At 38.3% G+C, this 17,421-nt stretch overlaps 1 protein-coding gene across 6 annotated transcripts in view; it reads right to left on the reverse strand.

The window, feature by feature from the left end:
* Positions 1-17,421, reverse strand: part of PKP4 (plakophilin 4) — a 99,077-nt gene that overhangs the window by 28,463 nt on the left and 53,193 nt on the right. For 2 of the 6 annotated variants that reach the window (XM_074828413.1, XM_074828415.1), the window contains 7 exons: positions 16,085-16,119; positions 11,283-11,408; positions 10,928-11,118; positions 9,711-10,269; positions 6,651-6,842; positions 4,898-5,114; positions 2,372-2,504 (listed from right to left, as the gene is read on the reverse strand). In XM_074828413.1, the coding sequence (XP_074684514.1) occupies positions 2,372-2,504; positions 4,898-5,114; positions 6,651-6,842; positions 9,711-10,269; positions 10,928-11,118; positions 11,283-11,408; positions 16,085-16,119 (1,453 nt within the window). Of the gene's footprint in view, positions 1-2,371; positions 2,505-4,893; positions 5,115-6,650; positions 6,843-9,710; positions 10,270-10,927; positions 11,119-11,276; positions 11,409-16,084; positions 16,120-17,421 lie in introns of all 6 variants that reach the window. The other 4 variants (XM_074828410.1, XM_074828411.1, XM_074828414.1 and 1 more) reach the window with 3 other exon arrangements.

Genomic DNA, 17,421 nt, shown 5'->3' on the forward strand with positions numbered 1-17,421 from the left:
CATTATAAGCTGATATTTTAGCACTATCCACAGAACATGCCTAATGGAGTTAGCAAGGATCTCTTTGAAACCCTCACCTACAGCTTATTTATTTGATACAGACTACATTGAAAGCATATACTGCAGGGTTATTCTTTCTCAAGGCAAACAATTCTTATTTCTGTCACTAAATAAGGAAGCAACAAATAACAATTCATACTTTTCAGTTAAATCTCCCTCTTGTATGTCAATACAGCACAAACACTACATCTACACATCCACAACACAGATACAAGTTATGAAGAACAAACCAGCTTTTTTCAATCTGTACTCAAAACTGGATGAGATACAGTTTTTGTATATACAATTCAAAATAAAACTGGACTAGAAATCCATTCTTAAGATTTGTATTTTGCTGAGTAATTATTTTAAAAGGTAGCAGCTGTTGCTAGTTTGAATGGGCATTTCAATTACTAAATTAAAAAAAGAAAATCTGAATTCTTGTAAAACGATACATGAATGTACGGATATATCAGTACTGTATGTATTTACAGATAGATATTCATTACATGGAAGTGTAATTTATCATTCTGTGCAGTTTCATAGCTAATTTCAATGGTAGGGATTCCCCCTGGCAATAAGGGGTTTCTTACACTCACCATCAGGTTTTAGCCATGCATTCTAGTTGACTTTGCCAGGCTTTTAATACCCTTCAGAGTCTGGCAAATTAATCCGGTCTTTACCGCAGCAATAAAACAATACGTTTAAATAATGAATGAAATTACAAAAGCAGTCCTCAAATAGTGCCAAATTCAGTAAAGCCTTAAAATAATTATGACCCTCTCCCACTCCAAATACTTCCTGGTGGTGCTCTGAAGGGAAGATGAAGTGCCACAGACACCATCAGGGTTCCAAAACAGCCGACCTGGTAGCACCTGGCCCACGGGGGTGCTGCCTCCCCGGGGGGGGGAGCTCCTTGGGAAGCACAGCCAGCCCGCCTGCCCCAAAGGTACAGGACAGCCTCTTCTCCTAGAAGCCAGACAATCGCATTCTTTCTGTCACAGGATTCTAAGAATTTCTAATGGATGATTATCCCCATTCAAAAGAGATAACTGCCAGTACATAAATCTTCTCTGTTTGAAAAGGAGAAATTTTCTGTTCCAAAATTCCACACACTAAGTGGCTACATTTACAGTTGTGTCTCTGACTACTGTAAATCATCTTGTCTTCTAAATCAAAAAGACAACCTTTTTCTTTGGATAAGGTTTTATGAGCCTGATTGTACCATATAATATGTCTGTAATCCTTTATACCTGAACTGATTCAAAAACATATCAAATGTGTCTAATGCTAAGTAGGGTAAAACGTTGAGACACCGCTTCATACATAACATACAAGTTAGCACCACATTCAAATTCTGCTTAAACTCTGGAATATTGCTTTTAGTTTTGTGTACTTTTGAAAAAAATTAAAGCAGACATTCCATAATTTAAAAAAAAAAAAAATCTGTAATAATGAAAATGGAAACAGTGAAGAAACAAAATCTCCTATAGATGAACATGTGCAGACAAATAATATCCCAAGAATTCCTAAATAAGCTGTCATATCCCTTATAAAACAGCCAGACTACCTTATAAATCTGTCTACATCTGATTATCGCTGCGATCTTTACCAGAACATCAAAACCACCACCATCTTTTCATCTGCCTTCCAGCAACAGTGAGTTATGTTGGGCTATCTTCTTATAAAAGTTGCACGGTTTTACTAACATAAATAATATTTATACTGAAAATAACAGATAACACACACATGAACGAATAAGCAAATTCCTTCAGATCAATAGCTCATAGCTGCTCTGCAAAAAGAGCAGCTCTTCAAATGCCAACAGTTTCTAGACATTTCAGCAGTAATCTGAACTTTCACTCAGATGTATCCTCCCTCCACATCATATTGACGCAAATACTATTCTCTATATATTTCAGTTTCTTTGCTTTGCTTGACAGCTCACTCGTTCCCTGCGATGCCTTAAAACAGCTTGAACAAAACCAGGGGAAGGCCTTCCAGAGTTGTTGCTGTTCTTAGTCTCCAGTCATCAACAGGTGACACAAAAACAGGCTCTGGTAAACATACCTTACAGTGCTGCTGGATTACACAATGTGAATGCAAAATATTTTCATACAATTTCCATGCAGCCTCTTATGACAGGAAAAATCTGTGTGTGTGTGTGATGACACGCACCTAGGTAATTCAGTATTACCATACATCTGGTACAAACAGAAACACAGAAGGTCCAAAATACTGTGTTATGATGGAAACAAACCCCCAAAGAGGTGAGAGGTCTGGTTTCCCTTTTACAGTCTCCCCAGGAGCAGCAAGCCAGCGAGCACAGTACCTCGGTTTTGACTTTGTTATCTCCGAAGCACAGGTGCTGAAGGTAGGCAGCGGCGTTCGCCTGCACCGACGGGAACTGGTGCTGCAGCATGTGAATGACTTCGGGCAGTTCTGGATCGCGCCACGCAAACTCCCTTCGTTAGACGAACACATTCAAGAGAAGGCATTAGTTATAAATGTATGTTTATCTGCTAAGTAGAATAACTAGAGCATCTTAAGTGTTTTTCAACAATTCTGTTTTTGTTCTGGAGTATCAGGGCTAGGAGGAAAAACGGATATATTAGAGTAATTGAGTCACATCACCTTTTAGTCTTCCCATTGGAAAAGGGACTTTATATCCTTACGGTCTTCAGTTAGCTGCTTGTTGATCACCCAAATATCTAACTAGTAAAATTATATCAACTCAAACACTGCAACCTACATAAATCTCCCCAAACATAAATACATAATGCAACAGACACCTGCTTAACAATGCTGCTCAGGGGCATCTCTTCCACACATTTATTTTTTTTTTTCCAGTGCTCAATGTTCTTCCTAGTCTGAAGTTAATTATACTTCAACAAAAGCTGCGCAGCCTGAAATTTCATCATCATGATCAGATGCAGGAAGTTTGCATAATTTGAGTTATCCAGGGAGTGTAAACTTAAAATCATTAAAATCAAATCTCCTTCATTAAATAAAATGATTTTGTGCAGACGAATCCTGGAAAAGTCATTAAACATACCCATGCCCAATTCACAGATTTAGAAATATACTCATTAGTATTTGCTGGGCTATTTTCCTTCTGTAAAGGAAGATGGCAGGGAGGAAGTAGAATCGAAGTTTTCCCATGCTTAAAAATCCAAGTAAATTTAAAGAACAGCATCTGGGGGGCTCTTCAAAGGCTAATGCTCGCCTGGCCAGTTGGGTCTCCCCAGGATCCCTACAGTCACCGACAAGGGAAAGTTCAGTTATGGGCCTACTTTGAACTGCTCAACAACATCGAGGTTTAGTTCTCCATGCCAATGACAGGAAGACCCTAGGGAAATCTGCCTTTCTAATAAAACGAGCAGCTTTCTGCATGCTCCCTTGCTCTTATTTTAGAGTGAAGCTTTCTAATAGCCCAGTCTGAGGCTGCAGTAACACACTAACCTGACTGCTGCAATAGCACGACATGGAAATCAGGAACTAAAACATTAAGATGTAAGGTAAAAGCTATCCCGCCGTGAAATTACAAAATAAGAAGGTGCATCAGCAATGAAAACTGAGTCAGAATTTCTCTGAAGTTCCTTGTTATGAATGTGAAGCATCCCTATTATAAGCAAGCCGTGCCAGAACAGGCTGGCAGCAGCAGGCAGCCAGCAAGCATTAGTACTTAGAGGCAAGGCTCCCTATTAACATTATTTTGATGAATGTACCATTCAGTTAAACTGAATTTATCCAGTCTCTCAATATCTATTAAAAAAACAAATGTTGATTTCCACTAATAAACAGAACAACAAAATCTATTAGAGACTGAAGGATAAGGCCAAACTAGAAAATACCTGAATCACACTACGAGCCTTCTGTAACACAGGAAACCCAAAAGACTTCAGTGCAAGACTCTAGTCTGACCACAGCTACCCACTACCTTTTTTCACAGTTTATTTGTTGCCCAAACGTTTCCATATGGAAGTCTCCTGGGGTGTCTCTGGAGTCCATGTGCTGCAGCGTGAGGTGCTCTGCTTCCAGCTGTTTCTAACCCAGCAGCATATGGAGTGTGCTCTGCGGGCTGGGGAGTGGTGGGGAGCTGCCGCACTGGACTGGCAGTCTGAGGCAGGCTGGAGTTTCCAGCAATCACACACCCACACTGAGGATAAACACCACCATAAATCCCTCCAAGCTTTGCATGGGCTGGGCTTTGATACTCCCATTTTAAAAGACAAGGTTTTAATGAATAGCATCTCCAATAAATTGTAATGATGTTACACTTGTCACATGCCCAAACTGTGTACATACATATACAACATCCAACTAGTAACTATTTTAGAAACATGAATGTGTATTTGCCTTCAAAATGGTACATTTATATATCATTATTAAACTTACGTTGTTTTGAAATTTAAGTAGGCTGCTCACAAAAAATTCATTCAAATAAATTAGGTATGTACTTTCTGATTTTCAAACCCTGATTCCCATTCCCATAAAGAGAAAACTTACTGCAATATTACAGGTTGCTCTGTAGAATTACTCAAAGATATTCAGAATAATCCAGTCAATTCTCGTCAAATTTGTAATTATTTCCTGTAATAACTTCTATGTGAAAATAAACATGGAAGGAAAATGTAATAGTAACTAAATGCATAAAAGTTGCTCCTCCTGTAACAATTAGACTGCGGTTATTAATTTGGCTATAAAGGTGTAGATCTTAATATCTTAATTAGTCATGACTGTTTAAACAATGTAAATCTGGGACATGCACAACAGAGCGCCATATACATTCAAAGAATGTATTAAAGATCTTATTGCAGCAAATATGTCTGATTCTTGAAGGCACAAGCGGACTTGCCTGGGGTCTTTCTGAATGCTGTCAATGGATGGAGAGCGCGTGGTCCCGTCGTCGGCAGGCGCTGTGTGCTGCAGCCGGTTGTAGCTGGACTCTGACAGCCGATACTGCATCGACCGGTAGGGTTCCGCATAGGTAGCTGTTGTGTTCAGAGCATAATTATTTCTTTGGTATGTGAGTGTGCTACGCTGACTGGATGATCTTTGCAGATTGCCGACTCCTAGAATAAAATCAGTATTAAAACAAACTAGGTAACAAATGGCTATTGAAGAGAAGAGGCAACACGTGGTTCAAAGAGTAAGCAAAAAAAAAAAGCCCCAACTAAAACCAGTCTTAAAAACACGTACCATGCTCAGTGTTGAAAGTTATCGCTAGACTGAAGGGAGCCATTACTCAGTGTCCCGGGGAAGATAGAGAGGTTAGTTACAGAACTAACAGTCTGGTGGAATCAGGGCTTAAGCCTCAGCTTGCCTCAACAGATATCGAAAGTAAGAAATGCATCTTGGGCCATCAAGCAGAAGTCAGGATGCAGAATGTTTTCAAAGTTTATAATAAAATTCAATTGCTAACAGTAGTGTCATTTGCCAACTGTACTAAAAAGGAAAAATAAATAAACAAAAATTTATACGGTATTTTCCTTTTACAACTTCATGTACATTTTCCCTGACAAAAAGCTAACAAAGAGGATGATTTCAAAGTTTAAGCTGATCCTTTCAAAACCAGGAACATGCATCCTCCTGACTTCACAGAGCTGCTGTGGTAGCTTTTGTTCTTCAAGGTAAGTGATATTAGGTAGACAAGTGAACAGAGAATTCCAGTCTCTAGTTGTGTTTGCCCCCCGGCACATCCTAACAAACTTAATTTGTTTACTCTGGGTTGTAGAAGAGAGGAAAATTGCAAAAACTGCTGCCTCCTTCAACATTCAATACACTTAGTATTTCAGTTACATTAAAAAAACATTAAAAAGCAATTTTCAATTGTGTGAAAACATGACATATGAATCGGACACTTCTCTGTAAATATTTCTAGAGTCACTTGGTTAAATCACTCTAATACTTTGAGAGTTTTTGCAAATTACTCCACTACACAAACTAATAATCAGCCTTACAGAACAAATTGCACTGCGATATGTGTTACGTTTCTCTTTACAGAAAATCAGTTCTAATACAAATCTAGTGCCTACGCACTTCATAATAGTAGGAATCCTATGAAATCCTATAGAAATATTTCAGTCTCAATACACAATCTTCAGATATAGTATTTGAACATTATCCTTCACTGAGAAGTTGGGTAAAACCAGTATTGTTACTATGAAAGATGTAGGTAATTTAAGTGTGCAAGCTATCATTTTACTGTACTGATGAATAAAAAAATATGAACAAACTCAATTCGTAAGAGAATGATGCACAGAGAAGGCAAGACGAAGCAATAAATTTTTTGTGTCACGAAAGACGCTTTGCTGCAATGTACCTGAGCGTGTGATATCGAACAGAAAATACTCTGACCCTAAGCTGACACTGATACATAGCCCTGAGTACTTCCTGCAAACATCACAAAAGCTTTTTAATTCCTGCTGGTTATTTCAAGTCCTTCAAACCTAGTCTCCATCTCTGTTAATTTATAACATCCAGCTTTTCCTTTTATACTGGCATTACGAATCTCATCTATGCCGCAGGTTCCAGAAGAACTCCGGCGAGTAAATGCTGCGTGAGTGGGGGTGCAGTCGGTGCAGGAGCTGCGGGAGCCCGTTGCCCACCTGAGCCTGTCCGGTACAGCGCTGACTGGGATCCCTGGTGGAGCTCAACCGTCCCGTGGTTTGGGCTGCGGTACACCGGGCTGTAGTAAGTTCTGCCCTCATAGATGGGGGTGATGTGCAAGTCAGGAGAGACAGCTGATCGCAGCTCTTGTCCTAGCTGGCTGTGTTGACTAGCGTATGAACTCCTCAGGCCTAAAACCAAGAAGAGGGAAGTAGGTACATGGCCTATATCAATTAAACATAATAAAGCTTTCATGCTTGAATCTGTCTTCTTTCAGCCAAGAAAAGGTGTTAGCTATATCTACAGTTATAAAGATTTATCCATTAAGCTTCCTTCCATTATTAAGTGATCCATACTGGAAGATTCATTGACAAAGTAGCGTTTCTTTGATGAAAAGTTTTGTCCATACACTGACAACTTTAGTTTTCCAACTTAATTTTTTTAGTAGCATTGATAGTTGAAAATCTAAAACATACAGAGTAAAAGCTAAGTCAGCATGTGCCGTTCACAGATTCAGCCATGAGAAGGTAAATTGTGAACCTGACAGAAATCCAGTTGTGAAATAGGGCACAGCCTAAAGGGGGACATAAACCTCAAAGTGAGACAATACATAGCAGTAAGAGCAAAAGTCTTCTTGGTAGTGGCAGCAGAGATTTAAGCATGTGGAGAAAAGTAGTTATGAAGGTTTAAATAGCCCGTGATGGGGCTGTGTGTGTATATATATATATATATAGTTATGCTGCAGCTGTAGGAGAACCTCTTTTTTCACGCTGCCTTTCAGCTGTCCCTCTTGAGTTCCTTGTAACTTATCTCTGCCTCGTTTGAACTTCACTCCTCAGCAGCGGACCTCCTGCTACCACTTCTGCAGTGCTAGATCCAAGCACATTACAGGCAGAGGTGCAGAACAGCTTTTCAGCAACAGCATTTTGAACAGCACTGCACAAGGTCAGACCTGCTTCTCCTGTGAAGGTTCCCCCTCTGTCTGCTCCATGAAAACTTCATTTGTGTTGCCTACAACTCTTCCCTGCGTTCCAGAGCGTTGCTGTATTTCCGTCACCAGCACAGATGTATCTTTCCCTTTGCTGTATTGCTAACTGAGTTAACAGCCAATCCCCTGTTACATTCACTGTTGCCATCCTGATCAGGTCAGTGGTACAATCTTAATCCTGTATTTCTTCTTCTTCAGCCCTGGAACACTTTTTGACATGTAGCACCACCCTCCCACTATCTAATGCGTGCTTTGCACATACTTCGCGCCCTGGCATTGGTGGTGTGCTAACTAGCTACCCTCCACCAACCTTCTCATCTATTTTTAATGCTTTCATTTACAGCATCCTAGTTCCCCTATTTTATAAGTTAGACTTTCAGAGTCTACAGAGAAGCACTAATATACTAATCTGGGTAGTGGGAAAATAGTTAGAAATCAGTTAATTCTGAGAGTTGTTCATCATTTCCAACTTGAGTTTTGTCAGCTTTTGTCCTGCTCTTAGAACTGAGGGTACAGAGTTTTTGCAACTAACAGGATGCAAACCCAATGGAAAAACTCTTCTGCACTCATCAGCTTCTCCCCTACCCCTACTCTCGAAACCATTCTTCTGGAAGCATGTCAGAACTGCTGTATTTCAATACTCCCCTGTAATCTCCCACACCTCCCTATCATCTGTTTCACTGCCTTACACACTCCTAACTGACAGGCTCCCTGGCTGAACAGTTAGCTAGTTAAGTGCTAAACAAGCCTCAGATGCCCATGTCTAATAAACTATAAGCCAAACCCGTATTTATTTTCAAACTTACTTTACTTATATATTATATAATTGCCACATAACACTTTTACCACCTACACCACCTTGGTTTTTGAGTATTACACTACCAGCAAAATTCTCTTTAATTTTGAAAAGCTTTTATTTTTAACATCTGCATTCCAGTCTTCTGAATTTTTACTTGTGAAACCGTTACACAATACTTCTTCTGCCTCTGAGATTGACCTTGCCATGGGATCCCCTTCCACTCTCTGACTTTTCTTTACTGCATTGTGCAGTGGCCTAATCTCCCCTTCACCCCTTTGGAACTCACTCCAGTTCCGTCTGTCTTGCAATTCACTTATTCTGTGATTTCACCAGTTTTGTTCTTTTAAGTAAATTCTTCAGAGTAAAGATGACTAAATATACTTCCCATTGTGCTACAGTAAGTGTGGCAATCACATACATCCCACTTGGTCTCAGACCAGCATTCCTCATGCTTCCCTTCCTAGGCTGCTAACCTAACTTTATCAATCTTATCATAATTGTCATCTTTCTCACCTAGAAGTATACGCAAAGTTTATCTACAACATTTACTCACTACATCAAATCATAAATTGTTAACAGAGTTAGAAAAAAGTTAACAAATAAGTATGTAACATATGAATGGTATAGCCAAGGCAAACACATTTTTAAATGTTTAGTCATTCACAAATTCAAGTAGGGCATAAAAACAGCACAATTTTTGTGTTTAAAAGATATTTTAAATACTATTTCATAAAATTAATACTCTTTAGCATTACCATTGTAGGCAGTAAAGCTTTAGCAGCTACCAAAGCAATAGAATATGCTATGTGAACTATGCAAAGGTAATGAAATGATGGAGATTACAGAACAACTTCAAAATAAAACTAAGTAGTGATGTGTAACCAAATGTATCCTGCATCTGAATATTCCCCGCCTCCCTGAATCACAGAGCTGCAAGGAAACCTTTGGGGATCTCACAGGTCATCACTAAGATGACACATCTATAGGTGGTGAAGACAGAGGGACTTGGAAGACTCCAAATTTCACTTAGCTACTTAAAACGTACGATTTAATTTAATGCATGGCTAGCAATCTAGTAATTAAAAAGACAGTATTCACAGGGAACTTCTGGTATGATCGATAGGCAGTGTTTGACATCAGTATTCACAACTGATTTGATACATCCACCACAACCGTGTCCTAGTGCTACACAAAATGACCATTGCATGACAGGTTTTCTACAGCTGTAGGTTTGTACCGAATTTTAAGCTGTGTCTTTACCTTTTTACTAACCTGTAAGGCTATCGGGACGCGGGGGGACCATTCTCTCATATATATCATACTGCTGTCCGTATTGTTCAATGTCATGAATTGTCCTTTGCAGAGTTGTTCCCAAATGCTGTGGAACTGCTGTCATGCCAGAACGCTTCGGGGAAGAAGATCCCAGCTGAGTTTGGGATGGAGAAGCTACTCTGGTTTGTACATCAGCAAGGGCAAGAGGAGAGCCCAGTCTGGACGATGTTTGGTACTGGGAAGTCCCACCATTGGGATTTGCTGTCTGTCGGGATGTCACAGAGCCGATGCGTCGCACGGCCGTGGGGGAGGCAGGCCTCTGCGCGGCGTACGGGGACGCTGCCCGCTGTGCGGGCAGAGTCGTGGAGGAATAGGCGTGAGAAGGAAGGGATCTGTGCTCGGTAACCGATGGAGAACCGTACCCGCTACCCAGAGAGGTTCGCAGTGACCCCCTTGAAGGGGAAACGCCGGTGCTGACCATGTAGGAGGGAGACTGTGCTCTGGATGGGACTGAGCTGACTCGTCTCATGACTCGGTTGGTGCCAGTATTTACTGAAGGCTGTTTAAAACCAAAAACATTTATTAGTTTTATCATTTAGGCCATGTAGTGGATACTCTTCTCTCGCAAGACAGAAGTCAACAAGAAATGTACGCAATTTAACAATACATAAAAGCAGTTAAGAGCAGCTTTTACCCTAAACATAGTTCCTTCAGGTTTTCCTGTAACTTTTTTCTAACTGGTATCTTAATACACAAAATGGCAATTTAACATTAAAAACCCATCCATCCCTCACTCTTATTTGGCTTTCTATGTCAATATGCACCTATGCTTCCTTTCCTCACTACTCTACCACTTTGGAAATTCAGGAGCAATAGTGCAAAGAGTTCCAGTACAAGCTGATAAAGTTTTGTCAATTACTGTCTCACTATCATTCTCATTAATGAAAAAGGAGGGGAAAAAAGCCAGAAACAGTAGAAGGTACAGGAACACAAATACCATCTTCCTGAACCAGATCACATGCACGCTCACTTCAAACAAGTCTGTCTGCTTCAAGACATTTCTGCTTTTTAACCAGTGAAGGTGTTAAATAAAAGTGTAATTTAATAACGTTACTTCTAACCTATACAAAGGTAGATCCAGCTATACAATTACTGTCTTTAAAACTGTGTTACAAACAGAGTACAGGCAGAGATAAAGTGCACTGTTCTGAGCATACCTGGACTGATGTCTGCCCTTCAGCTCGCGAGCTTCTCACCAAATGGTTATTAGTGGTTCCAATAAGGGAATGCTGCTGTCTGTTTTCTGATTTGCTCAAGTTTTGGCTGTTATGGAAACTGCTTACTTCCTGGTAACCACTGTCAGAGTAAGAATTCATTTGTGTTGAACTTCTTGAGTTACCTACAGACCCTGTAGATATGAGGCCAGCATAAGAATGAAAGCTTTGAACAACTTCATAAATATAAAATATTATATAATTTTTTTATTTGTTGCATTCATAATTGCATTACATTTTTATACAGTCAATACAGAAAGATATTCTAATATTTAAAATGCACACAACAGACCCTCACTTTCATGGAGAGATGTCTGTTCAGGTGAGTAGAGGTTCCCTTGTTCTGGTTCTGTCCTAATGTCATAGGCATTGGTATGAACACTCTCTGACACTTGGGGTTTATTTACACTGGTGGTTGGAGGATCTGAAAGAATAAATTAATCAGATAAATCCAATGTTTCATATGTAAGTTTCCTGCAAACTCAATCATAATTATTTTCTCACACATACTAATGAAGAATGACCTTTCAACATAAACGGAGTCTACTGGTAGACAGGGACCAGCTACTTGAAAAGGAACATGAATACTAATGTCTGAGAATCTTGTTTCCTGGAGTTTTGATGTAGTTCTACAATTCTAGTTTTTCAAATGTACATTCCAAGCTATTTTAATTAAAAAAATTAATAATTACCTAGTACGTATATTTTGCAGAGCAGGAACATTGTGCAGCTGTGTTGTAGTGCACAGAGGACAGCTATCCCTTGTCTTAAGGTCCTATAACCTCAAGGGCTTCATAAGGAAAAGGCTGAGTTGAATTTCATCCCTCTGTGTACCATCAACAGAAGTTGCTGCCAATTTTATACATTTTTTACTTCATATACTACCACCCAGATGTTTACTTTTTAAGAACTCTTAAGCTAATTTCAGTTCTAAGAACGTGAGCTGCACTTTACAGGCAGCAAAGTGTCATCATATGCAAGAGAAAGCAAAGGAGAAATCACAGCACTATTATGAAGAAAGGAAAAATTTAAACATAGTCTGGAAAAAGAGGACAAAGGTGAGGACACGAAACAACAAGAAAAACTGAGAATTATTTTGACAGAAACATTAAGCATTCAATTGCCATCGTGTTACACTTACGGGTGCAGAACAGGCGTCAGAGATGCAGTACAGAATCACAGAATCACTGAGGTTGGAATGACCCTTCAGATGATGGAGCCCAACCGTTAACCCAGCACTGTCCAGGCCACCACTAAACCACGTCCCTGAGTGCCACATCTACACGTCTTTTAGATACCTCCAGGGACGGTGACTCCACCACTTCCCTGGCAGCCTGTTCCAGTGATGGACAACCCTTCTGGGGAAGAAACTGTTCCTAATATCCAAACTAAACCTCGCCTGAGGAAGGGGGGTAGGAAATGCGGGTTACGTTTAAAGGTAACATCAGGTATGTAAATTCTCGCTGAAGAAAGAGACAAATGAGCCTAGAGTGAAAACCAAAAGAAACACGCTAAGAAGCAACAGTCTAGTAAAAACTTCTGAGACTGCTTCATGTCAAAAGTTGTGAGTTGTGGACAGTGAAGCCTGCTAAGTGCTCTTCAACAACGAATATGACAGCACGTTACAGAATGAGGCAAAACTGTTGCAAGTTTTCAAAAATTAGATGCTAGGAGAAGACAGAAAAAAGGGCTGAAATAAATTCTGTGCAATACCTAACAAAACCTCTGTCAAACTGTCAAAGAATACCCGGATATAAAATCTAGTGGCACTCACAGAAAAAAATCCCCCACAAAACCGACAAAACACAAACCAAAAAACCCCTGACAGATGAGGTATGGGAAATTCTTTATAACAGTTGTTACTACAGTATACTTCAAAAGAGAAATTTTAAAAGGAGTACTTGTACCTATCAAGCTATAAAAAAAGACTCTTAATTTTTACCAACAGCTGTACACAAGATGCCAGTGTCTCACTATTTGCACAATTAGCCATAATGGAACATTCATACTAAAAATGTTACTCATCAATTGCTATTATAAGGAACGTTTGAATACTATTCAACTACCAGATTAAAAAAAAATATTAAAAAAAAAAAAATCAATGTTTTAGAAATTACAGGCAGTCAGCACAGTTACTTATCAGTAGTACTTTCTTAGGTCAAAACCGTCTAGTAAAATTTGATGTTAATTAATTTACTAGAATATGAGCATCATGACCAAATTTAATTAAGATTTAATAAGAACTGTTACTATACTTCCATGAATTTAATCATCCATATGCCTAGAAATGATACAGAGAACCAACACTGAAATAACTCACCTCCACAGCTCCTGTTACATTAACTCGATAATAGACCATAGCAGACATCAGTGGGTATTACATATTCTTTAGAATAAAATACTTGCGGGGACTGGGACATTTAAATTATAATTGCACTCAACTTCAATATTTTAATCTTCAATCTCTTTTGTTTAAATAATACAAGGCCCTGTTATTTTAGTTACTTGATCTTACATGATACTAAGTCAATGTCAAACTGACAAATCATCAATTTTGGGAGAAACACATAGGAAGAATAAAGTCCAATTGTACAGTACTGTACAGATGTTCCAAAGACAGAGGTCTGAACCCAAACCTCGCTTCCATCGCACATTTGCCACCAAGCAAATGCTTTCACAATGCTAAAAAATAAAGATTGTTTAGGCTCTCTAACAAAGGCAAGAATGCACAATAAAGTGAATTGTTGTCTTTCTATCTCTCTCTGCTACTATAAATCATGAGGAGAGTGGCCTGAATAAAATAATAGCCTTTTTATAAATGGCTGCTGATCTAATATTCTGTTTATAAGCATCTGCAAAACAACATTATATTTTATATTTCTGTTAAAAATTGTGTGTAATTCTACTGATGCAAAAAGCAATTAGAGCTATGGTCACATCTTATCACATCATCTACTGATGTTTTTTGATAGAAACTACTATCTGCAGTCAGGAAAAAAAGGTGATTTAAGGGAGTGTTTTCACTCATCTTTAATGTCTGTATTTTGCCAATTGCAGTTGGTAAAGCATCATCTAGTGACACTTCTTCAAAACAAAGCTCAGGAGTGAAGCTGTAAGTAAAACCCACAATCATGCTGTAACAACCACCTAAATGTAAACATTAAATGATGTGTATCAGAAAACTCTAAGCAAAAAATAATTCTTTTCAAACATGCCCACTTCTAAGCAATTACTCCAGAAAAGCCTTACTTTAGATACACAGAGATGTGACAAATATACATCTAGATTTATATTAATGCATACAGTATTTAAACAGAAGTATGATCTTCTGCCATATGTTAAGTGACTTCTTAACAGGGATGCACACAGGAGATCTCTAAAGAAAAGAAACACACAAATGGGAGGAGATAAGTAGAAGATAAAATAAAAATATGAGCTGGATAGATGACAGAAAGAGAGGAACTAACAGAAAGTCAAGGAGAAAAACAAACAATAGACCAAGAATAAGTTACAGGAAAAACTGAGGAGGAAATAAAGAAATGAAATGCAATTGGATGAGATAAATCAGTAAAACTATGACCAAGATCTGTCAGAAGGTATCATTACCAGTTGTGAACTGTCACTGGAACATTACAGAACCAGGGGAAATGATGTGATTTAAAAAAAAAAACCCAACACAAAAAACAACACAAAAATAAGTTTCACCTTGAAAGAATAATTAAAACTAATTTATCAGTTACTTGAAAAAAACAAATTTGACTTTGGTTTAAAAGCATTGCTAAAAGAATACCTGAAAAGCAGCACCATGACCAGCAAAATTTAAATGCCAAAGTAGGCTGCTGGGAATATTAGATTTAAAAGAAAGGAAAAAAGCTAGTGTGTGCCTCACCTCAGCTGAGGCGATACCATGATGGCAACTGAAACCATGCAAATACACTTGTACACAATTTTAAGAGCTTAGTCTCTGAATAAAACAAAAAACAGGAAGGGGAAGGAAAAGTAGATAGTTTGAGATACTTATTTACCTAAAATAGTCATAATTATCATAATTATGAATATCCTTGAGTAAACAAGCAGATAACTACGATGTGTTACTCTCTGTCCATCAGAAACTGGATAGCTTAAAGCTGCATGTATCCTTACACAAAGGTATGGTATTAACACTGTGCAGAACTTGGTTAATAAAACTTTTAACCAGCTATCTAAAATGCTGATTGCATCTTGATTACGTTCGACCAGTTCTGCTTAACATGCCATCTATCAAGAGTACACGACTGAATGAGAGAAACACGATCTAGAGCAGAAAGCGATTCGCAGGGAGTCAAGGTCCTGCTTCTGGTCGCGCTGTGCGGTTCTGATGTATTGGCTGCTGCACACACGCCTCCCCACTCTGAGGAGACCAGCGCTGCGCCGAGGACTGACTCTTCAATATTCCGTATTTTAACTGCTGCAGAAACCTAACTAGCTAAACGCCCTGATCTGTGAAGGACAGACTGGATTATTTCAACAGACACCTGAACGTCACTTTTAAGATACGGTGCCATCCATTCCACCTAATATACTCAAGAGTAGATGCAGAAGTACTACAGGACAAACGTTTATTGTTTTGGAAAGTTCAAGCTATCCTGAGACACAAAAATAGAAAAATCACTCTCAGAAAAGCCTTCACTTACTGGAGATTTGCTCAGTTAAGCAAGAATATCTGTAAAAAGAAAATCAGTTTTCAAGCTTAAACAAACATACAGTATTTTTTCATGACCCTTACCTGCCAAGGGGAAGACTCAAAAGTATTTCTGAATTAACTGCAAAGGAGACTTTTGTTATGGTCACATGTCACACAAAAATGCAAAGGCACAAAAAGGTTCAGGAAAAGTACCTGCAACTACCTCTAAGCCAAAACAACCTTTTACAATAACAGAGGAACACACAAGTCTCTTCATGTGTGAGAAAGAGGATATTAATGTCATACTTCAGAAAAGATACTTGAAAAAGATACATAGCATTGCTGCTAATGTTCAGTTCACTTCAAAACAAGCAATGAATGCCAAGAAAATAAAGCTTTTTGGGCTTAAAGCAAAATGTACACATAAAAGATAATACCTGATGATCTCCAAGGAAATGACTTCTCAGTAGAGCTGCAAAGAAAAAAAAAAAAAAAAAAAAAAAAAAAATCACAGAAATGAACGACGTGGCTAGTTTGGATTTTTTTTTTTTTTTTTTTAACCAAAGCATACAAAATTATATAAAAAAGCCCGGCAGATAAAAGTTTCAATAGCCCATGTAAATAACACTCTGCAGCACTTTACACCTGACAACTATACTGTTGGTTACTGATTTTAATTTTGTATTATTCAGAGGGAATTCCTTGTAACTTTCTGTATGGCAAATTATCAAGCAGTATAACCTATCTGCACCAGGACAGGTAAGAGCACGATTTGTGATACACACCTCCTATTTAAGTTGTAATGATGTAAATAAAGCAGTATACAGCAAATGCTCACAGTCATAGCTGTATGATTAGCCGTAAACAAGCCACTTCAAAGACAGAAGCATTCGCTGCTCATGGTAGGGTCTAGCAAAGGAAGTTTGAGAATCACAATTCTAGAGCATTTTGCTTCTACATACAAAGCAGTTTGAAAAAAAATTAACAGAAACAAACCTACAATTTTTATTGTTATTTCATTTTCCAGTTTTCCAGAGAGAATTCTGATCCTTTGCATATGATGAGAAGTTGAACCACTGGACATACCAGAACATGTACACCTCTAAGTGTAAACAGATAACAGATTTTACATTGCCAAGGTTAAAGAGATGCCTTAAGAAACAACTATTTCACCAGATCAAGCAGGTGTTTATCATCAGTGGAAACCCCTACTTCTCTTGTATTCTTCCAATAACTATTTTATATCAAACCATCTTAACCATTTTGTCTTTTCTACAAAGCAATGTTCTTTCACATGTTGATAACAGTATTGATGCACGACTACCTCTGCAGACAAATGCAAAATTCATCCATGTATTAGATACATTTTTCTATAAAAAGATCTAGAGTATTTCCTCACTCTACAGATGAGCTATCGAACTTTGAATACTAAATCACTTTTGCAATGATTATAAGCTGCTATTTTCTAAACAAAAAGCTATCTAAAGGAAAAACAGGCAAGTCCATCAGATTTTATGATACCTAAATATCAGCATGAACCTGTGATTTTTGCATAAAATATACCTACTTCTAAATTAGTATTATTTCTTTTACTTCTTTCTACCATGGCTATCAATTAAAAAAAACTTTAGCACAGCAACATGAACAATACTAGATACATATTTTCTAAAATGGAAAAAATCATTTAGGAGCCTTTTTTGGCAACAAAGCATTTATGTATAGAAGAGCGCTAAACTTGCATACCAGCACAAACCAAACCACAACTGCAATTAAA

Source organism: Strix aluco, chromosome 6 (assembly GCF_031877795.1).
Source record: "Strix aluco isolate bStrAlu1 chromosome 6, bStrAlu1.hap1, whole genome shotgun sequence".
Lineage (NCBI taxonomy): Eukaryota > Metazoa > Chordata > Aves > Strigiformes > Strigidae > Strix > Strix aluco.